We start from the raw sequence: 21,784 nt of genomic DNA on the forward strand, positions 1-21,784 counted from the left end.
TAAAGGATGTTTCCCCAGTTAGACCTTTAGAGTCACTTCAGGTAGCCTGGGATGAAGGGAGCAAGTCCATCTTCCTTGTCAGCAGGGCAGCAGAGCAGTCCTTTGACAGCAGCGCAGTCCTTCTCTAGTATCCACAAGTCCAGGAGTGTACTAAAAATGTGGTCAGAGGGTCCAATATTGATAACGGAGGGATAACCTTCTAGACTCCCCCCTACATATAGTTTCCTTCTTCCCTGCCCTGGTGTCAGGATGTCTTAAAAGGCTAGAGTGAAGTTCTTTCTTTGTGTGCGGAGGCAACTCCTTTTGAAGTCGAAGTGTGGTAGGTGACAGCTCAGCTCCTGCCATCATGTGAGGATGGCCCATTCCGCCAACCAATACCCAGTCCCCTTTGTGATACTGTGTAGGAGAAATCTACGATGGCCATCTGCCAACTCCACTCAGAGACCCAGGAAACAGGCCGCAGGTACCAAATGGTTAGGACAAGAAAATACGAAGTTTCTAAAAGTGGCATTTTCAGAACTGTGACTTAAATTCAACTATACGATTAAAGCGGTTTTTAAATTACAATTCTTTGGCACCAAACAAGACACGTTGACCTGTTCCTATACAAAAGATTTCACTTATTAAACGTAGTAAGGTAACCCAACGTTATTCTATTGGAAAGGTGAGCCTTGGAGTCGTGAAAAATTAATTCATAGGTTTTCGCTAATCGGGCATATAAAACTTGAAAGTGCATGTCAAACTTTTTTAATACAGTGCACCCTGCCCTATGGGCTGTTTAAACCTATCCTAGGGCTGACCTATATGTATTAAAATGTAATGTTAGGCTTGGTTTATTTTGGCAGGTCGAAATAGCAGTTTAAACTGCACACATGCTGCAATGTCTGGCCTGTGACATGTTTGAAAAGGCTACTTAAGTGGGTGGCACAATAAGTGCTGAAGGAGCCCTAGTAGCATTTACACGCCCTGGATACATGGTGTACCACTTTACCAGGGACATATAAGTAAATTAAATGTTCCAATTGGATCTAAACCAATTTCACAATGTTTAAAGGAGTAAGTACGAGCACTTTAACACTGGTTAGCAGTGGTAAAGTGGAGAGCCCTAAAAGTCCACAAAAATGGATTAGGAAAACAGGAGGGGTAAAGACAAAAAAGGTGAGGGTGACGTGCAGAGGTACTCAAGGCCAACCACTATGATCACATTAGTGAACCATCTCAGAACCATAATGGGAGCCAAGACTAAGACAATGCTCAGGAGCTACACAAATGGTAAAATGCTGTACGAAAATGATGGTAATATTACACAACACAATGTAAATAAACAAGGTGCCCCTGCTAAACTGTATGAGTTTCTTTAGGCAGGGATCAAAATATAAATGCAAAGACCTAAGGCAACTCCTATGACAATCAAGAACAGACAATAATTCATAATAAACTGAAGGAACAGAATCTAAGAAAGTACAAAATATATTTTAATGAAGTAGTACAAGAAATATGAAATGTAAATCAATCCACATGATTACACCAATCCTATCATCATTTGTCTATACCAGCCTCATATACCTTCCTCAACTGCGGTGCAAGTATGGGTGCATAGGCCTTGTAGAACTCTGTCAGTAGGCCATCTAGCCCCGGTGTCTTACCGTTTGACAACGAAAATATGCTCTCCCTAACTTCCTCTAGGAGAATAGGGTAATTCAGTTCCGCTCTCTGTACGCGAGTAAGGTGCGGTAGGGCAATCTCCATGAGGTAGGTCCGCATGTCAGTTGGGGTGGCTTGCATGTGAGACTTGTATAATGCTGTGTAGTGTGTTGTGAACTCACGGTGTATGTCCTGCTGTGCATATACTATAACACCCTGTGTAGTGCATAGTGATGCCACCGGCGATGTCGCCTCATCTTGGCGTATCAGCCACGTCAGTAATTTACCTGCTTTGTCTCCCATTTTTTGCGTCCATACTGAATGTGCTGCGTAGTTGAGGCATCGGAGCCATTCTAATAATCAGGTATGTTCCTCCCTATTCTTTGTTAGCAATCTAGGGGAGCCCTCAGCGCCTCCCTCTCACTAAATGCCAGTTTCCTCTCTATGATGGTGAGATCTTTCTCCAGCTGTACGCGCATTCCTACCTGTGTTCCCAAGAAGTGTCCCCTTGTGACCAGATAGGAAAGCGTCCCACTTTAGAAGTGGCGTCAAGGCCGTGCCTGTGTTTTCATCAAAGTACTGTGCTATGGTAGTTACCAATAGGTCACGGAATGGCGCTTCAATCAGGGTGTCAGGTTGTAGGTGCCAGATAGGGATCGGCGGCGTGCCGCATACCCACTCCAGTTCCAGCACGTGTGGGTTATGGTCCGAAAGTGTCCGCTACAGGTAGTGCAACACGGAGACATTCGATAACAGTTTGTCGGAGATCATGAAGCGGTCTAAGCCTACATGGAGTCCATGTGCTCCCGAGTAGTACGAGAACATTCTATCTTGTGGATTTCTATGCCTCCATGCATCTGTCAGGTGCCATTGTGTTGCCCAGTTATTTAACGCTTTCATTGCACATGTGTGGTTGTGCCAGTTGGGGGCGAGAGGAGCGGTCTAGAGAGGCATCGAGGATGCTGATGTAGTCACCTCCCAACACCATGGGGGTGTCGTGCTAGGCGGCCAGCTTGTGTGACATTGTTTCAAAAAAGGTGGCCTGGTCAGAGTGTGGCGTATATAATGATGCAATGACCACCAGTCTGCCATCCAATGTGCCTTTCACTACCACGTATCCACCCTCTGCATCTATTAAAGAATCCATGATTCCAAAGGGAGTCCCTGGCCACACCCATATTAAGACTCCTCTAGCAAATGCTGAGTAGCCTGTGGCATATAGCTGCCCTCTCCATCTCCTATGCAACTGAATCACCTCAGACTTAGGCAAGTGTGTCTCCTGGAGGAGGGCTATTTGTATTGGATGCCTTTTGAGGTATGAATAAATGAGATACCTGCGTCAGGGACTGTGTATACCTCTCACATTCCAAGTACCTATTCTAATTGGTGCCATGGTATACAGTTAATGTTGTTGTATAAGGTTGTAACGAGCCAACAGCCACGTAGGGTTGGAGCTTTGTGGTTAGCAACGGTTGCAGTTGTCGTAGCCCCATCAAACTAAATCCCCACTTATCATATCCCAGCTTGTAAAAGATGGCATAACAAACATAAACTGTATACACAAATACCAAAATGGCGAGTGTGTAACAGGCAATCGTCCAAACAATTAGTGGAAGTAACATTTAACCAATTTCTAGGGGGTTTACTGTACGCAGCAAGCTGCAGGTGTCGAGCGATAGGGATTGTGCCTCGGAAGGAGAAGATCATTGATATTACACGAAGTCGAGACATGCGAAAGTGAGGGCTCTCTCAGTATTTACATTCAGTGGTCGATGTGAAGGAGAGTGCGGATTTTCCACAACAGAGAGAACTGCAAGTACCACATTGACTAGAAGTGCAAAGTTGAGCTCACCAGTTTTGCTGCTTTTGGTGAGGCAGCCAGAGTTTGTAGAGATCTGTTGGCCAGACAAAGGGTAGAGAGTTGGGTTCATGGTATCAAATTACTTGAATCTTTGCACTGTTTTTCCACAGTCATGGATCACGGCTGAGGTGTATCCAATCTCGACAGATATTCATACAGGACAATTGTAGAGCAAGGTTTAAAAGTATACCATGAGCAAATCTCAGAAGCAGTGTGATCTATGGGGTTCCGTCAGCTCATTTCATAGTCAAGGTTCCTTAAGAGAGAAGCCAGAGTTTATTAGAGGAAGATAGAGAAGCTATGCTAAATGAAGAAAAGGCATAATCAGCAATTAATCTGACATGGGTGGCATTGTTGGCACACAAAAATGGCCATCTAATTTAGACAATGAGGACAAATTGAATGTTGTGTAAAGTACCAGATGTGCACATCACACAAAACAAAACAAGAAAGAATCTCAAGATAGACAAGTGGAGAATGGAAGGGCTACTAAGCCAGGGAAAATCATGATATTTACTGCTTCCCTTCTCAAGCAGAACACATTTCCTACCAAAAATGCACAAAGGAGGGAAACCCCAACATGCTCTGTAACTGCATGCATTGGTTCACTAACAACAAAAATGAGTCCGGAATAAAAAAATAATTTTAAACGAAGTCTGGAACCTTGGAGAATGTCTCCTGCGTGCATAGGTGTAGCTCAAGCCTGCAGTCATGGAAGAAAAATGAAACCGTCCTCAAATCACCTTTGGTCTTGCAATGATTAGTGGATACACACAGTAAGTACATTATTTGTGATTCACAGTTTCAAATGTCTGTGTTCAATGAACACAAGTAGTCATTAAAGTGTGCAAAAAGCATCACCATGATTACCAGTACAATCACTCTCTTTTGAGAGTGCATCCGCTCTCCCAAATAGCTAACGCATTGTTAGAAAGCAGAAAGCAGTGGTCTCATCCTGAACTCTCTGAGAGCATGGTGGAGCGCACATAGTCTGTGCAGGGCTTTTGAAGGTACCCTTTGGCTGGCTAGTGATGGAGAGAGGAGCTGCACTGCTGATGCCCCCGAGGAGGACTTAAAAAAAGGCATGGAGGGCCTGGAGGGTATGGAGGGACTGGAGGATGTCGATTGACCACTAGCTTCTGGGCGACCCCCCCCATCAGGCTTAGCGGAGCGGGGGAAGGACTTGGTATGCAAACTTGTTAGTTGGAATGTGGCAGGTGTTAAAAGCAAGGTAACAAACAAGGATTGGGTGAGAGTGGTCCGAGGATATGAAGTCATCGCTATGCAGGAGACCTGGGATACAGCAGATAGTTTCTTCCTGGACGGCTTTACTAGCTTTGTTAGGGCCGCATCCCCAAGCAGTTCAAGTAGAGCCAGGGGTGGCCTCATAACCCTCTTTTCTTTAAAACTTAAAGGCTCGTTAAAACTGGTCAACAATCCCTGCCCAAACCTGCTAATAGTTGAAAGGCTAGTCTCCCCCTCCATGAGTTCCCTTTACATCAATTTTTACAACTCAATGAATAAGGATACTAGCAATAACAGTATTGCTAGCCTAAATTCTTTTTTAGTTTCTGTCAGTCAAAACACATATTTTAGCCACAAAATTATTCTTTTAGGAGATTTTAATATTCACCCATGTAATGGTCCGTGTGGCTTAGCGATCGGGCGGAATCCGCAGGGCTAGTAGAGCCACATTTTGAGCATTCTACCGAGGGAGCAGAATTAGAAGATCTAGTGGCTCACCACAATCTTTACGAACCTAACCCACCCGAAGGCACCATCAGACCACATACCTACAAAGGCACTACCCCAGGGTCCACTATCGATTATATATTTATGACTCCAGGTATCCTGAACAGGGTAATGTCATACAACACGCTGGTGTTGGTACATAGTGACCACAACCCGGTTGTAGTGGAGGTAGCCTGGGGCCAATATATGGGACTTATGCCTCAAACACATGAGGCTCATATTTTAGTACGCCCAACTGACCAGGGGAGAAGGCTCAAGTGGGCAAACGTAGTCCCCAACACCTTCCATGCAGAGCTCTTACCCAAAATCAACTGCTACCTTGAGGTCTGCCAAAACAATTTGTCCCCGCCAGAGGAAATTAAGGGGGCCTTCGAAGCAATTTGTAACCAAATCGTGTCGGATCTCACGGCCAGCACGAGGCGGGAATCCAGCAAATCCCATCGCTGGTTCGACGCAAGCTGCTCCAAGGCCCATAGATTGCTGATGCTTGCCCTAAAGCAACCTACAAGGGATACGAGGAATATAGCCTACCTTAGGAAGCAATATAAGTTGGCCATCAAAACAAGGAAAGAGACGATCAAGTCAACTGCCTGGGAAAACCTATTGAATGTAGATATCTTAAGGGACAGCAAAGAATTTTGGAACGTAATTAATCAGCCCTTTTTCACGGATACACCCAATTCAGTTATGGATTGTGTGATTCCGGATGAAAAATGGATTAGTCACTTTAGCGCTGTATACGGCGGCGAGAGTATGGACAGTACCCCCAATCCACCTGCCGTCCCGGAGTGCTATGCCCTGAGTTTTAATATAGGCGAAGTGGAAAAAGCCATCCAGGAAACCTCAAAGAATAAAGCACCAGGCCCTGATGGGGTGCCGGCCGATCTATATAAATCTTCCCCTGGTACTTGGGCAGCCGTTTTGACCAATGTATTTAATGCGGCTACCAGTAGCTTTTACCCATCTTCCTGGGCTACTTCCATCATCATCCCAATCTTCAAGAAAGGTAACCGGGACGACCCAGGTTGTTATAGGCCTATATCTCTCCTGGACTCTGCCGTTAAAATCTTAGGCAGAGTCTTGTTAACCAAGCTGAGGGAGAGTATAGAGAACCACAGTGGGCTAGCTGAAATACAATACGGCTTCAGGGAAAAGAGGGGCACAGTGGAACAGTGCTCAAATTTACATCTTCTGCTCGCCAAGTACACGGTCGCCAAGGAGGGGTCTATATTTCTAGCATTTATGGACCTCTCTTTGGCTTTCGATTTGGTGAACAGAACTAAGCTCTGGGCCATGTTACGGAAGATTGGGATAGATGAGGCCCTGGTTGGATTCATGGCCTCATTACATCAGGATTTGGCCGCCAAGGTCAGGGTCACTAGGGAGGGAAGATGTAGTGCCCGTTTTGACTCCAGGTGGGGGGTAAGGCAGGGATGTATATTAGCTCCCCTCCTGTTCACTATCTACATCAATGGTTTGGGGAAGTGCCTAGAGAAGAGCGGGGGCGACGTTCCGCATGTAGGAGTAGCTAAGATCCCTGCACTCCTATACGCGGATGACGCAGTCCTTATTGCGTGGACCGGTAATGCCCTACAGAGTTTGCTTGACGCATTTGGCACCTTCATGGATGACCTAGATATGAAGGTTAACGTGGGCAAACCGCACACAATGATAGTTGGAGCACACAGGCACAAAAGTATGACTAAATCCTTCAGATGCAAGGGCCAGGAGGTCTCAAGAACAGCAGTCTTTCCCTACCTGGGGGTGCTCTTTGACGAGAGGGGGTCGTGGGGCCCTCAGGTTAGGGCAAAAACCCTATCGGTGACTAGGTCATCGGCAGCCCTCATGGCCTTTTCCAAAAGGCTGGGCGCCAGACCAATGGAGGCACTACTGAAGGTTTACACCTCGAAATGTCTGTCAATAGCCATGTATGGCGCCCCAATTTGGGGCTATGCACAAATTGAACCTATCCAGAGAGCGGAGAATAGGTTTTTACGCTCATTACTGTCTGTCCCCCCATCTACTCCAACTTATTCCATTCATTCAGAGGTGGGCATAGACTATATAACTGATAGGCTAAATCTGGCCCCACTGATTTATTGGCTAAAGACGTGGCTCAACAAAGAGGTAACCTTGAACCACTCCATTATGGAGGACGTTATGTCACTGGAGCACTATAAAAGGATTCCTTGGCTGGACTATCTGAGGAGGTCATTTCACCAATTAGGAAGATTGGAACTCTTTGAATCCCCCAAAAGTATAACAAATAAGGATGTACTTTTGATCAAGAGGCAGTTTTTGTCCCTGGCAAGATCAAACCGAGAGGAAAAAGAACTGCAGAAGCCCTTGGTCAGGTCTCATTACTTAACAAAAAGTGTCATTGCTATGGAACCTTACCTTATAATAGTCACAAGACCTTTCCATAGGTTCCTCTTGACAAAATTTAGACTAAACTTGATCCCTTACTTATTGGGAGATTACCCATCCTGGGCTAAGCCAGAGTCAGCCTCATTGTGCTCTTGTGACGATCATTCAATCCAGGATACCACGCACTTTGTCCTGTTCTGTACATTGTTTGCTGTGCCCCGACAGAAACATTTTCTCCCAATTCTAAGAGAGGCGGGCTTCAGACATGTTAAACCCGCACTTTTATATTTACAGTCGATGAGTTCCATTCGCACAATTTTTTGCATGGGTAGCTTCTTGGCCGCAGCAGCGCGTATTAAAGCTAACCATGTAGCCATTGACAGAATACAATGATTCTCTTTTGCTGTTGATCAAATTGTCTATTTTTGAACTGCCTTGTTGTGGTTATCTCTACACATGTAATAGCTTTTTGGAAGGTTGTGTTTTAAAGCCCTGGTCATATATTTTAATCATTTTTAACATGATGTATTGGAAGTAACTGTAAAATGTATGTATTATGAACTTTTGTACGCATTGTCTTTTTATGATTTTTCTAAAATCGAATAAAAGTATTCTGACTGACTGAATGACTGACTGACTTCAAAAACCCTGCATAGAACATGGTTTCCCTGCTGCAAGTCTAGCTGGCATGTTCTTGACCGCATTTCTCTATATGAGGAAGGAGACATCCTCTCTCTACTCCTCTAGGTGCCTATCATGTTTACTCTGTGTGTGACTGTGTAATGCCATTGATTACAGTATACTCTCACTGCATTTAACTTCAACAACCAACCTATTGCACATCTGCTCTAAAATTAGACTAATATGTTGTTTATGAAAGCAAACCCCTCATGCTACGTGGTATTAATGAACCTGTCAAGTACCAATATCATCAATTCCAACATGTGATCCTATTGACAGTTATTTGCATCAGTCTAAACACCCCTTCTTTACTTGTGAGTTCGAGTGTGAAACTAGCAAATGAGTTTTATGGAGAATAAAATACCAATCACGTTGGTCAATGTACAGGTGTAATAAGCTAGGAAATGGTTGTCCATCAGTAGGGTGCAACCTGTCTCGAGAAACTTCAAATTAAGCTACTCTGAAGGACAATATAAGGGCTATCAATCTGGCATTGGCCATCTTCTGTGGAGTTCAAGACATGTAACAAATCTTTGTGCCTGTTCCTTCCCATTAAAAGTGATCAATGTCTCTTGCAGGAATACCAGTCTTGTAACACCAACCCCTGCCAGGAGTTGAAAAAGACGACACCTTGGACACCATGGACACCGGTCAATATCTCCGACAACGGGGGTCACTATGAACAGCGCTTTCGGTACACCTGCAAGGCTCGCCTACCAGACCCCGATCTCCTGGAGGTTGGGCGACAGCGGATAGAGATGCGCTACTGCTCCAGCGATGGAACCAGTGGGTGTTCCACAGACGGTAAGAGAATGAGCAGCAGGTACAGAGCACATTTACACTCAGGATCATTCATAATCCATTTATTACGACCAGTGAAGTGAACTCCTGAGCAAATATATGCATGTCACTTCCCATCAAGAGTTCAAGACTGCCTTAAAAAATGTACCAACCACCACCGTGAATGAACTCAAAGCTTTCGCTCCGAAAATACCATAAGCCTCAATTATGAGGCTATGCGTCACTTTTACGCCGCTGGTGCGTCACATTTTGTGCCGCACCAGTGGCATAAGAACTGCGCCTTGTTGCGCCATATTTACAAAGTGACGCATCTATGTAGATGCGTCACTTTGTAACCCCCTGCCCCACATTATACCTGCGCCAGGTATAATGTATGCAAGGGGGGTGTATTGACGCAAGAAAGGGTCGTAGAAGTGACGCAGTAAAATCTATGTGATTTCACTGCGCCACTTCTAGAACACAAATACGTCAATTTCTTACGCCTGCCTCACAGTAGGCGTAAGACTGACGCACTCCCTTTCACATGGGGCTTGCCCCATGTGAAAGGATACAATGCGGGAGTTGCGTCACTTTGTGACACACTTCAGCAATGCGCCACTTTTGCACATACAGATACGTCAGAAATACTGACGTATCTGTAACTCCTTGCGCAATGATGCGTCATACTGTAAATATGACGCATCATTGGTTGTGCAAGGAGGGCGCAGTGAAAAGTGACGCATCGCTGTTTTCACGCAGCGATGCGTCACTTTTCATAAATGAGGCCCCATCTGCTTACATACATTCGTAGATACAAGCTGTCTATTCTACTTTGACCAAGTTAATCTTACAGTTTTGTTCGAAGAATTGTCATTCCCTGTCAGACTCTATGTACGACTTTGTCTCTGTTTGCTTGTATTTGGAGCCCTCTTGCTCGCTAAAAACAAGTATAATGAAATACATTTTCTGAACTAAATCAGAATTTCCAGATATTATTTTGAAGTGGACGGGGGCCTAAGCCTAGAAAATCAAACATATTTATGAGCCTGTCCGAAGCGAAGATGTGCGGTTAAAATGCGCAGTGTCGCAGCTGCAGCCATTCTTCAGATATAATTAAGTTGTCAGTGCAGAAGCAACATCTCCACGGGTGTCGGCCTTTCCATCTCACAGCATGTCCTTGCCCTCATGTCTATGCAACGCCTTATTCAACATCCCGCACGCAGCTACTCAGCGAAGATGCGCACCGAGGCAGCAGAAGCGGTGTCTGTGTAATGCCAAAGCAGCAGAGGCAGCGCGCGCCTCAGCAATCAGTAGTTACTGGCGCGTTCAGGGTTTGTTGTTCCTTTAGTAAATGTATCCTCATATAAAAGCAGGTGGAGACATTTAAACAATGTGCAGTTGGGAGCTACCACTGTGCACCTCACACCTGCTTCATAGCTAAGCGGATAAACAGTGAAATTCAAATTAAATGCTCCCCGTAAACGCTTTGACTCATGAATCTGTACTTCTCAGAATTCGAACTTTCTTAATTTTTAATGTATTTGTGTCCCACAAATGTCCTTATTGCCGCACTTTTTCAAGCGTCCTCTGGCCGGGCCCACCAGGAGCCCGTGAATAAACAATGCTATGGGCTAGTTGTTCACGCAGAATCTGTCTGCGCGCCAAATGCTGACGCAGCCTCCCTTCCGACTGCCTCGTGCTTTGTGCAGCAGCGCCAGGCATCGAATGTCTGACCGCCACAAACACGCTCTTCCCCTTGGCTCACCTTCCTGTCCCCCTAACGCCTTCTGCCAGGTGCGTGCACAGGAAGTATGGGGCATATTATCAAGGACCGGAGTTAAAATTATCGCCGTCTTATCGTCAGGAAACTGCCGAAAAAACGGCGATAATGGCCTTGATAATACGCCCTTGTTAATTCCCATAGAAGCCCATGTTAACATCAGAACATGGGCTTCTATGGCAGTGGTTCCCAAACTTTTTTGACCCGTGGCTCCCTTGACCTAATTGGCAGTTGGCCATGGCTCCCCAGCATCTTTTTTACCCGCGCACTGGGGTGCCGAGCGCACACTTTGGGAACCACTGCCATAACCCATTGGCTGAGTTCATGCACTTGTTTGTTTCCATTGAAAGCAAGGAATATTCCCACTGTGGTGAAATGGAGTTATCACTACCTTCAGTAGAATGTATAGGTTGCACACAGTCTTGTCCCAATTGAGAACTGTTGGTTCAGGCGTCTACTTTAGAAAACCTGGGATACAAGACCCCATTAAAATTGGTGCAGAAACTGTGGCTGGTGCAGATTGTGAAAGCTGGGGCCAGATGAGCGTCTTTGCCTTTGAGCAGTACCTTAGATTAGAAGCTTGCTCTCCGCTGTACAGAGCACGTTGCTTGCACATCCAGTCACATCTTGATCATTTTTAACCCTCTTTGAGGATTGTGCCCTGAATGTCTCAAATAACCTGTACTTACTTATGCTCAAATAATGCCCATCTGCATAATGTTCTTGCACGTGTTCAGATAAGTGAATTGTGCTATTAGTGTTTAAAAAGTGTACTGTTTTTCCATGGAACAATATTCGATTAAACAGTGCCAGGGACCATCATAGTGAACACGCTTTAAGAAAACGCATTGCTTTAGGTGCAATTTGCAATAATTGTAAATGTATTTTATAGCACATAAACACCTCGGAAAAGACATCTGAGCACTTTTTTTTGTAGCGAGGAGCATGCAACTCCGGAACGTAGGATTAGTAAATGAGTACGATTGTTTTTCTTGTGCATTAGTTGTGTTAGGATTGTGCTCTTGGTTGCTTGTTTGTTTACTGTTTAGTGGAGTTAGTAGTGGTATGGATAGAATGACAGGAGTGGGTTTGAAAAGGGGAAGTAGTGAGTCGTTTTGTAAGTAGTGGTCGTGTCTGCTTGTTAGTTGGGTGGCATGGCTGAAGGAGCAGGGATAGGAAGGACGGATGGTTTATTGTTGTTTTGTTTACAACAGCAAGATGTAGATGACAGCTCTTCTAAGGCTACATCTATTGCTTTTCCGTTCTATGCACGTTGCGTGAAAGGATGAAATGTGCAAGCCGCACGTCACGTATATCGGGGTTGGGAACATGCAAATCTTTGTTTTAACCAGGACCAAGAGCCGAATCCATGCCCACGACCGAAGTATAGTTTTCTATGCTCACTCCTGTTATAGATTTCGCGCCCATGACAAGCACGAGGGACATATGAGCGCCGCAAATTTCTCCCCTCACCCCCACCTGTAGAAGGAAGGACAGGGCGCTTCTAGCAAAGACGGCTTGAGCAGCCCCCCCTCCAAACTAGAACAGATGTAAACGCCCATAAACAATGGGATTAGGGTCCGGCATGTGGTGAGACACCAACTCCCATAGAAAATCCTGAAGCGGACAATGGCGGGGGAGGCTGGGTGCTTAAAAGAGCAGGGTCAATAAATAACAGCAGGTGGGGTGGGCTGGGGCACCCATATGCTCCTCGTTGTGAGCCGAGGAGGAGGAGGGCGCTCGCTCGCAGGCAGGGAGTCCGCCCAGCTCTTTCCCTTGTCTCCGTTCAGAATCACCTCCTGTAAGAAGGCTAAGGGACCCCTAGGGTGACCACTCATCTGGGCCCAGTAGCACTAATTACCGAGTCCCCTAGTCCAGTAATGGCGTTGGGGCTGATGAGCGCAGAGCCATTGAGATGCAGAGTGCGATGATCGCGTGACCTGGCAGCACAAAGGAGGGGGAGGAATTGCGGCTGCAATTTCCACGTCCCACATCCTGCACGGCGGCGCGGCGCCCCTGGCTTCTAATCACGGCGCACCGGGGTGCCGCGGCGCACACTTTGGGAACCACTGTTCTATGGGAATTAACAAGGGCGTATTATCATGCCCATTATCGCCGTTTTAAACTGCCGATAAAACGGCGATAATTTTAACACCGGTCCTTGATAGTATGCCCCTATATTTCCTTACATCATGCTTGTTGGCAGCACTTTTGGAGCACAGCATGTGGCAAAATAGCAGTTTTAGGCATGTTTTAGATGTTGCCAATCACTGCAAGGGCGTCAACTGACAAGTGATAAAACGTTCACAAAGCAATACAATAGCACATATTTGAAATTGTTTTGTGTTAGGTTGTTTTGTGATTTTGTGCTCTAGTGTGGTGGTAAATTGTTGTGTTATGGTTATGGCTTTGGAACGTTTTATAGTGTCTGTTTTGTTTGTGCATTGTTCTACTGTTGTAAATGTGTGCTTTGTGTACTTTATGGTGCATTGTTTTTGTGCATTTTTGTTTTGCTGTGTTCTGTTGTGTCGTTAATATGTTGTTTGAGTGAGTTACTCTATTATTTTGTCATATGCCATTGAGTTTGGTTTTGTACAGCACTGTACTGTTGTATTTTGTGTTATGATTTTTGGGCTGTGTTGTGGTGGAATGCTGTTTTTTGGGTTATTGTGTTGGATTTTGTTGTGGTGGTGAGGAATTGCATTGTTTTTTGTGATGTTATTTTTTTGGGTGTTCCATTATTGCATCGTATTGCTGTGTAGTATTGTGGTTGTTGCTGCTTTGTTATTTGTGCGATTATGCATTTATTTTATTTTGGTTTCTCTCATTTTATAGTGTGTTGTACTCTGTAGTTTCTTTAGAGACATCAACACATTTGACTTCACTTTCAGCCAAACACCACACATTCCTTTACAGTTTCCATATCAAACAGCCATTTTCAACTGCCTAAGGTGGTAAAATATTGCTGCTTCAACTCTTAAACTATTTAATACACCAACCAGCCTAACGCTGCGGCAGAAACCATGCCTTAAATGATCACTGTATATGTTCGCTTTATCTGATCCGCTCTTCCTCTCTTGCTCATCCCGTAGCTCGGGATAGCTTTCCAATGTAAAAGCAGTGTTTTCAATGTGAATGTGTCAGTCATTTGCAATCATCTCTCATATCCACGCGCTCTCCTATCTCTGGTCGTGAGAGGCCTGTGCTAGCAGATATGACAGCATATAATTTACGCTTTTAACTCTGCAGAAGCTCCGGGCCACGTACAAGATTGACAAAGGAAAAGTGGGAAATTGTGTAGATGGAAAGTGAGAGCAGAACAATGTGCAGAGGTTAAGGGAGTTGCTCAAGATCACGTGTGTTTGGGATGAAGATGATGCGATGGAAGAAGGGTCTTCAGGTTCACTGCTGTGTGAGCTCAGACCTCTGGTGCACTGACAGGATGCTTTCCGAGGCAGCCTTAGAAATGGAAAAATGCCATAAGCTGAAAGCTAATACCACACTGTTGAAGTGCAGATGTCAAGAGGCGTGTACGGTTCTCTGTTATTCTTTCCATTTACTCAGCCAGTCCGAAATTTTATAGCAGTTGCTATAACATTATGTCTTTTTAGGTATGACTAAGGAGGGCTATAGCTATTGGGTACCATAGGTAATGAAACATACTTAAAATGAGCACATCAACTGATTCGGCAAACAACATACATTTTGTGACTGTGCGACAGTATTTCACCGAATGTTGATAGAGTTTCAATTGCTTCTGTCCCTGAAGGAGTGCTTGGTTTTGGAGTGTTGTATGCATTTGGAAAACACTTGGAAGCACTGGGGCATATTTACAATAAATGGCGCATTCCTGCAGATCAGCAGGGATGCACCAGTTATTGTGCGCCACAGCTCCGCCATCAAGAATGCACCGCATTTACAATGCGGCGCACCATGGTGCAAAAACGGCGCATATGCGTGACGCATCTGTGCTGTAAAAGTGACGCATTGCTGGAGTTGCGTCGCAAGCGCGACGCAGCTTCAGCAATGCTCTGGGGGCCCTATCTAGTTAATGCTGCGTCAATCCTTACGCCTGCTCCAGGCAGGCGCAGGGTTTTGACGCAGCATGGGCCTAAAAGTGACTGAGTTAAATCTTGTAGATTTCACTCAGCCACTTTTAGGAGGCGTTCCTGCGCCGGAACGCCCCGCCCCCCCTGCACAGGAACGCCTACATGTGGCGCAGGGCATTACAACGTGATGCATCTCCCAGATGCGTCATGTTGTAAGTATCCCCGCACCGTGGAGCAGGATTTGCGCTGCCGCTGCGTCACAAGTGACGCAACGGCAGTGTAAATGAGGCGCAAGGGGCTTGTAAATCTGCCCCTGTGTATTTTAGAGAAATTACTTCAGAAGGGGACACAGCAGTGAGGCAGGAGAGAACCACATAACTCGTTGCTCTTTGTGTAAGAGGACAGCATATGATACCAAAGAACCTACAAAAGCCCTTTTCCCATCTAGTAGGAGACTCCTGCTTCAGCTTTTGTTGTGAGTCTGGGCGCAATACACCGAAATAGCAGCCTTTTGTTCTAAGGCTTGGCTGTTTCTGAAAAGCCCGCATAGTTGGAACTGTCACCATCATATGTCAGACATCAGTGTAAATTACGTATGGCCACTACAACAGTTTGGATCATGCCTGCTGTAAAGGGCGGGAGAGGCAGTCTGACCAAATGCCACCTTAATTCTTTGCCTCACTGATTATATTTGAAATGGGCTATTGTGCGCAATTATTGAAAGATCAGCAGCACTGCCACAGCTTTGTGGTTCTTTCCCATTTAGAATGCAGGTGGTCCACTCGGGTGTGCTAATAATGCAAATCTTCATTATACATGCCCAGTGATCGCAGTAATCATGAAAATATACTAGCCCTGCTGGGAATTGATGGTAATGTGCCATTAAAAGAAAAGCATGTTGGACAAGTAGGGCAAACCTGTAATCTCAAAAGGAGCCTGGGTGCTTACCGATCACAGTGGAAATATTGCTCTGAAGGAAACTATTTTTTTGGCAATAACACTCAATTGCATGTATCGAGAATAATTGATTATATCAAACAAGTAACACATCCAATGAAGGGTTAGATAGGTTATAAAAAAAATTACATTTATTACACAATCATATAGAATAAGTCATGGTGATCTAATATAGTATTGAGGAGGGACCCACAATCACATAAGCATACATTGTGGTTTATTGTCAGATGCGATGGGAACGCTGTCTATGTGGAGTCCAGTAATGCTCGATATGTTTGTGTGCTTATCCGTTCAGTAGTTTATGAAAAAATTAAGGTTACAAAATTATATATTACATCACTCATGACTTGGTCAGTGACATCACTGATTACATCTCAAATGACATCACTGATCACATCATTCAGTGAGTGCAAGAGTTTTCTAAGAGTTTATGAGATTTAAAGATATATACTAACTTACTACAAAAGTTAGATTAGTATAAGAGGTGCACTACTAATGAGTCATACTACTTCTAACATATGTTGTGTGAGTGGCTGTGTGACTGTGTATCCATGTGGGAGTGGGTGTCTGAATGGCCATATCGGTGTGCAAATGGGTATGTGGGTGGCTGTATGGGTGTGTGAGTAAATGTATGAGTGAGTGATTGGCTGTAAGAGTGGGTGTGTTAGTGAGTAGGTGTGGGAGTCACTGTATGGGTAGGGGAGTGTGTGTGTCAGTCGCTGTATGGGTGAATGAGTATGTGTGAGTGGCTGTATTGGTGAATGAGTGGCTGTGTGAGTGGCTCTATGAATGAGTGACTGAGTGTGTAAGTGGTTGTATGGGTGAGTGAGTGGCTGTTTGAGTGGGTGTATGGGTAAGTGAGTGGGTGTGTCAGTGGATGTATTGTACAGTCAGTGTCTGTGTGAGTATCTGTATGGGTTAGTAGGTGGGTGTATGAGTGGTTGTATAGATGAGTGAATGGGTATATAAGTGGTTCTATGGATGTGTGAATGGGTATGTGAGTGGTTGCGTGGGTATGTGAGTAGGTGTAAGAGAGGTTGTATAGGGGTGTGTGTGGATTGTGAGTGGCTCTGTGGATGATGTCATCAGTGATGTTAGTGGTGATTTCATTTGAGATGTCATCAGTGATGTCACTGATCATGTCATGAGTGATGTAATATGTGATGCCATAAGCCGTGTATTGCAGGTCATTAGTGATAGTTAGCTCAGGTAACTATAACTGCTGAATTTCACTGCTTTTGTATGAGAGAACTGTGAGCCTAAGTATAACGGCCCTTTAACCTTTGTTTTTTTCCAGTGAATTTTTTAGGGTTTTTAAATTCTATTTCCTAACAAAAACGTCCCCATAACCATTGGTTTTTTGAATGAATTTCTATGTTTTTTAAATTATATTACCTAACTGTAACTGGTAACATTTGAGAGTAAGTGTGTGAGTGAGTGCATAAGTATCTCAGTGGGTCTGTGAGTGGGTGTGAGAGTGTCTGAGTGGGTCTGTTAGTGGGTGTGTGAGTGAGTCTGGGAGTGGCTGCGTAAGTATCTCATGGGGTGTGTGAGTTGATTCATGAGTGTCTGAGTGGGTCCATCAGTGTCTGAGTGGGTCCATCAGTGTCTGAGAGGGTTTGCGAGTGCCTCCATGAGAGTGTGAGTCAGTCTGTTAGTGAGCGCATGAGTGGGTCTGTGAGTATGGGTGCCTGAGTCTTTCAGTGGGTCTGTAAGTGGATGCATGAGGGTTTTAATTGGTCTGTGAATGGCTGTGAGGGTGAGTGGTTCTGTGAGTGGGTGTATAAGTGCCTGAGTGGGTTTGTGAGTGTCTGAATGCATCTGTTAGTGGGTGGATGAGTGTCTGAGTGGGTCTATGAGTGTGTGTGAGAGTGTCTGAGTAGGTCTGTGAGTGTGTGCGCGAGAGTGGGTCTCTGAGTGGATGTCTGAGTGGGTCTGTGAGTGGGTATATCAGTGTCTGATTGGGTCTGTCAGTGGGTGTGTGAGTGGGTTTCTACGTATCTGTGTGGGTGCATCTGTAGCTATGTGAGTGACTGGGACACAAAGGTACTGCACCTGCAGCTCAATCAACCAATACTGCACAGTGTTGCACAAATATCTACCCAAGTGAAGTATTTTCTACTGGTTTATGACTAAGTGCTATCTCTATGAGTAAATGTCCAGTACATATTCTACACTACAGATGCATAATGGAGCACAAGGAAATGCCACCAGTGACCCTGTGTGCATTTTGGCAACGTGATTGTTCGTGATGCTTCTTTATCCAGAAATATGTGATAACATGCCTTCTCCTGTAGAGAGGAAAACAAAACTACAAAGAGGTAAATCTCCACCACACAAGGCTTTTTCTTCTTAACTATAAGAAGCAAGTGCTTCTTTGTTTGGTGGAGATGACCTCACATTCCTCGGCGTGAAGAACGCCTCCCCAAAATTGGCAGGAAACTTACTGGGGGGGGGGGGTGATTGTTAAGCTGTCCATCATCCTGGAAAAAGGAAGGAAGACCCTTGCATACTACTAAGGTGGGTGGGGCCATACAGTGAAGCTTTCAAGTGATTTGTACATTTGAATACTTGTAGCAATTTAAAGACAGGCTATGCTAGATAGACTAGGTTCTCACCAGATAAGGACAATAAAGTATCCACTTGTCACAGTCACTACAGACTGCCTCCAATAGCTCAACGATGCATTCACCTCCAGAGAGCATTTCCGGTGGACTTTCAATATGGAATTGCAAAGAAAACACACTTGCTTTGCCTTTGCCAACCCAGGAGTTAGAATAAATTGTCCTTTATAGAAGTAGAGCTTCAACGGGGGCACCTGCTATGTTTATATTTGTAAGTGTGTCCTGTTAAGGTTTAGCTTGTGTGAAATGAGCAACAACGCCACAGCAGCTGCTGCAGGATCCTGCACCTGGATTGAGAGGCCATAGAGGTTGCAAAGCACTAAAAAGGGCCTAATGAGTGGGGACATCACATGTGCCAGATCCCTTGTCCTGAAATGGGTAATCAATAATTCTTTGAGGGAGACTTCTGAGTTTCTCTAAAAAAGCTGAATGGGATTTGGGGGCCATTAGAGAATCATCAGATTGGCAGATGTTCCTGCTCAATATCTTCAGGTTTGCTCTTAATTGTGTGGTGACAGAATTAGTAGAGTGGTCTAGTGCAGCGCCTTCGGTCCTTACAGCAGTTGCATTAATTCCAAATGGTGACCTGGGACTAGGAGTAGCATTATCTAGTTGGCTTCTGAGTTGCGTTGAGAGATGGCAGACTTGGGCTCTGGCGTTGCAACCCTGGTCATATTGCTCAACAATAATTCATGTAATTTGTGCCTTGGTGAATTAAGGAGATCTGCAAAACATGTATTTATCTTGGGTAAGGAAGTGCTGAGGGTAGAGCAGTAGTGGGTACCAATTTAAGACCTTCACAATCTCATAGCACCTACATCAGCATCAGAAGTAGTGTCTATTACAAGAATAAACGCTCCTAACTGTCAGTTGTTTATTATTAGCAACCTTACCACCTAGCAATCTGTCAAGGCGCCACATTCTAAACTGCTTTTTCAGCCGCAGAACAAATTCAATGTTTTTGTCCTTTTTACCTATCCATTATTAGTTCGTTTCACTGATATTAATTCTACATATAAGTGACTTGGTTGTAAACATTTCTACTGATTAGCTTGTCTTTAGCTGGGCCTGATGTACAATTTGTTCAGCAGCAGGTCAAGGTTAATTTTAAAGAGCTGGAACTTGTGAGCAATCAAAGTTTTGAAATCTGCTGAAAGAATGCTTTATCTTGTAGTTCCTGTTGGTTTCCCCCCAGTTTTCTCTTTTTTTCCACTAACCTCATCAATTCAGTGCTTTCTTTTTCTGTTATATCAATTTTATCTGAATTTACCTAACTGAAAGTCCCATAATTTATTATTTTATTTGCGCTATATTTTCTTGCATTCATTTTTGGCGCAAGGACAATTTTATAGAAAATCATTGCGAACAACTGCAGGTTGCGTTCTGTTGTTCCAGTGCGTTTGGGGTCAGTTATTACTGTGAATGGTGCATACTTACTAACCCTGGGCAAAGCACTACGCTACGCTCGCGTAGTTTGTGAAGTTTGCGCTACTTCGCGAACTGCACGTAGCACAGTGCAAACACGCGTAGCGTAGCGGTAATTTTTTGCTTGCTCGTAGTCCTCAAAGTCAAGTTGGCGACCACGAGCAAGTAAAATTAAATCCCGGCGAGACTTTTTCCTTGTTCGCGATCAGCAACATCAAGTTGCCGATCGCGAGCGTGGAAAATAAACCTCCCGGCGAGATTCTCAACGCGGAGAGGTCAGGTTTCTCATTGCGAGTGGTCGCGTATGCTCGCGACCGCTCGCGATGAGAAACTACCAGTCCGCGTTGAGAAAGCTGCCGCTCGAGTAAAAATCTACTTGAGCGGCAGAAAACTAGAGCTCGCACTGTGCAAGATGCTGTTTTCAATGGTTGCACGGCGCTGGATGCTTGTCCGCACTGTGCAATCATTGAAAACGGCATCTTGCACAGTGCAAACCGGGTACTAAGCAGTTGGCGTAGTGCTACGCGTAGCTCGCATAGTGCGAAGTGCACTTCGCGTAGCTACACATAGCGCTACTTCGCGAACTACGCCCAGCCCTAAACTTTACATAAAGTGACTTAATTGTGTCATTTCTGGAATTTCATGTAACAAGTACAACATGAAATTCACAAAATCACGCAAACTGTACCAGAGTAATTACAATTTTACTCAGTCCTATTCTTAACTGGGTTTGATTGCTTTTACCTATGCATTTACTGTCAGTCACACTTACGAAGAAAAGCATTGGATTCTGCTACAGGCTGGCGATGATGCTGTTAAAGGGAAGACCATTGGCTAAGCTAAACCTTTTCTTCCGAGCTAGATTGAGTATTCCAGTATTTTAAGTTTTAAGTTTCTCCCAACTCTGCTATTCTTGGAGAAGGATAGAAATGGCAGTTTTACAAATCAAACTCTGACCATAAAACGTTTGAGCACTCAAATATGACTTTTTCTGCCATAAGTCAGTATCACTGTGTGCTTAAGGGCAACATGTTTACCACAGGTTTGGACCACTCCGAACCTCACTTGAATGGCAGTGAATCACTCCCAATATGTGTCACTCTACATACTCACACTCTACCAAAAAAGTAAAACAGAAAGAGAGGATGTGGTCTCAGGGCTAGACTGCCGACTTTGGTGCTGGAAACCAAGGTTCGAGCCTCAGGGGTCAACAGCCTCAGGGGTCAACATCCTGTGATTCTGGGAAAATCAATTAATCACCCCGTGCCTCAAAAAATAAAATTGCAAACACAACAGTGATGGACAGAATGTGGATCAATGTCACACATTCACCCCAGTCCAAAGATCTGGGCCCAAATCCATCGTTTTTCCACTCCACACCACCCTGGGTTAGACAATGGCGATATGCAAATCAGCGCTGACCCTGTGCCCCATGGGAACAGTCCAGTCCGAACTACAAAAGCCATGTCCTTCCCAGAACGGAAACAAGCATCCGAGGACCGGCCCGGTTTCGAGGTAACACCTCTCATCAGCCCGGCTAGCTTGATTCCAGTGGTGTGGAGTGCCTGGGACTCACGTCTGAGCATCCCCAGTACACTTAGAGCGGTAATTGCAAACACAACAGTGATGGATAGAATGTGGATCAATGTCACACATTCACCCCAGTCCAAAGATCTGGGCCCAAATCCATTGTTTTTCCACTCCACACCACCCTGGGTTAGACAATGGCGATATGCAAATCAGCGCTGACCCTGTGCCCCATGGGAACAGTCCAGTCCGAACTACAAAAGCCATGTCCTTCCCAGAACGGAAACAAGCATCCGAGGACCGGCCCGGTTTCGAGGTAACACCTCTCATCAGCCCG

At 44.9% G+C, this 21,784-nt stretch overlaps 1 protein-coding gene across 1 annotated transcript in view; it reads left to right on the top strand.

Annotated features, from left to right (window-relative positions):
* Positions 1-21,784, top strand: part of SEMA5A (semaphorin 5A) — a 1,863,338-nt gene that overhangs the window by 1,662,454 nt on the left and 179,100 nt on the right. Inside the window, exon 17 of the mRNA XM_078687625.1 lies at positions 8,884-9,109. Coding sequence (XP_078543751.1) covers positions 8,884-9,109 — 226 coding nt within the window. The remainder of the gene's footprint in view (positions 1-8,883; positions 9,110-21,784) is intronic.

The sequence above is a fragment of the Lissotriton helveticus genome, chromosome 4_1 (assembly GCF_964261635.1).
Source record: "Lissotriton helveticus chromosome 4_1, aLisHel1.1, whole genome shotgun sequence".
NCBI classification, from domain to species: domain Eukaryota; kingdom Metazoa; phylum Chordata; class Amphibia; order Caudata; family Salamandridae; genus Lissotriton; species Lissotriton helveticus.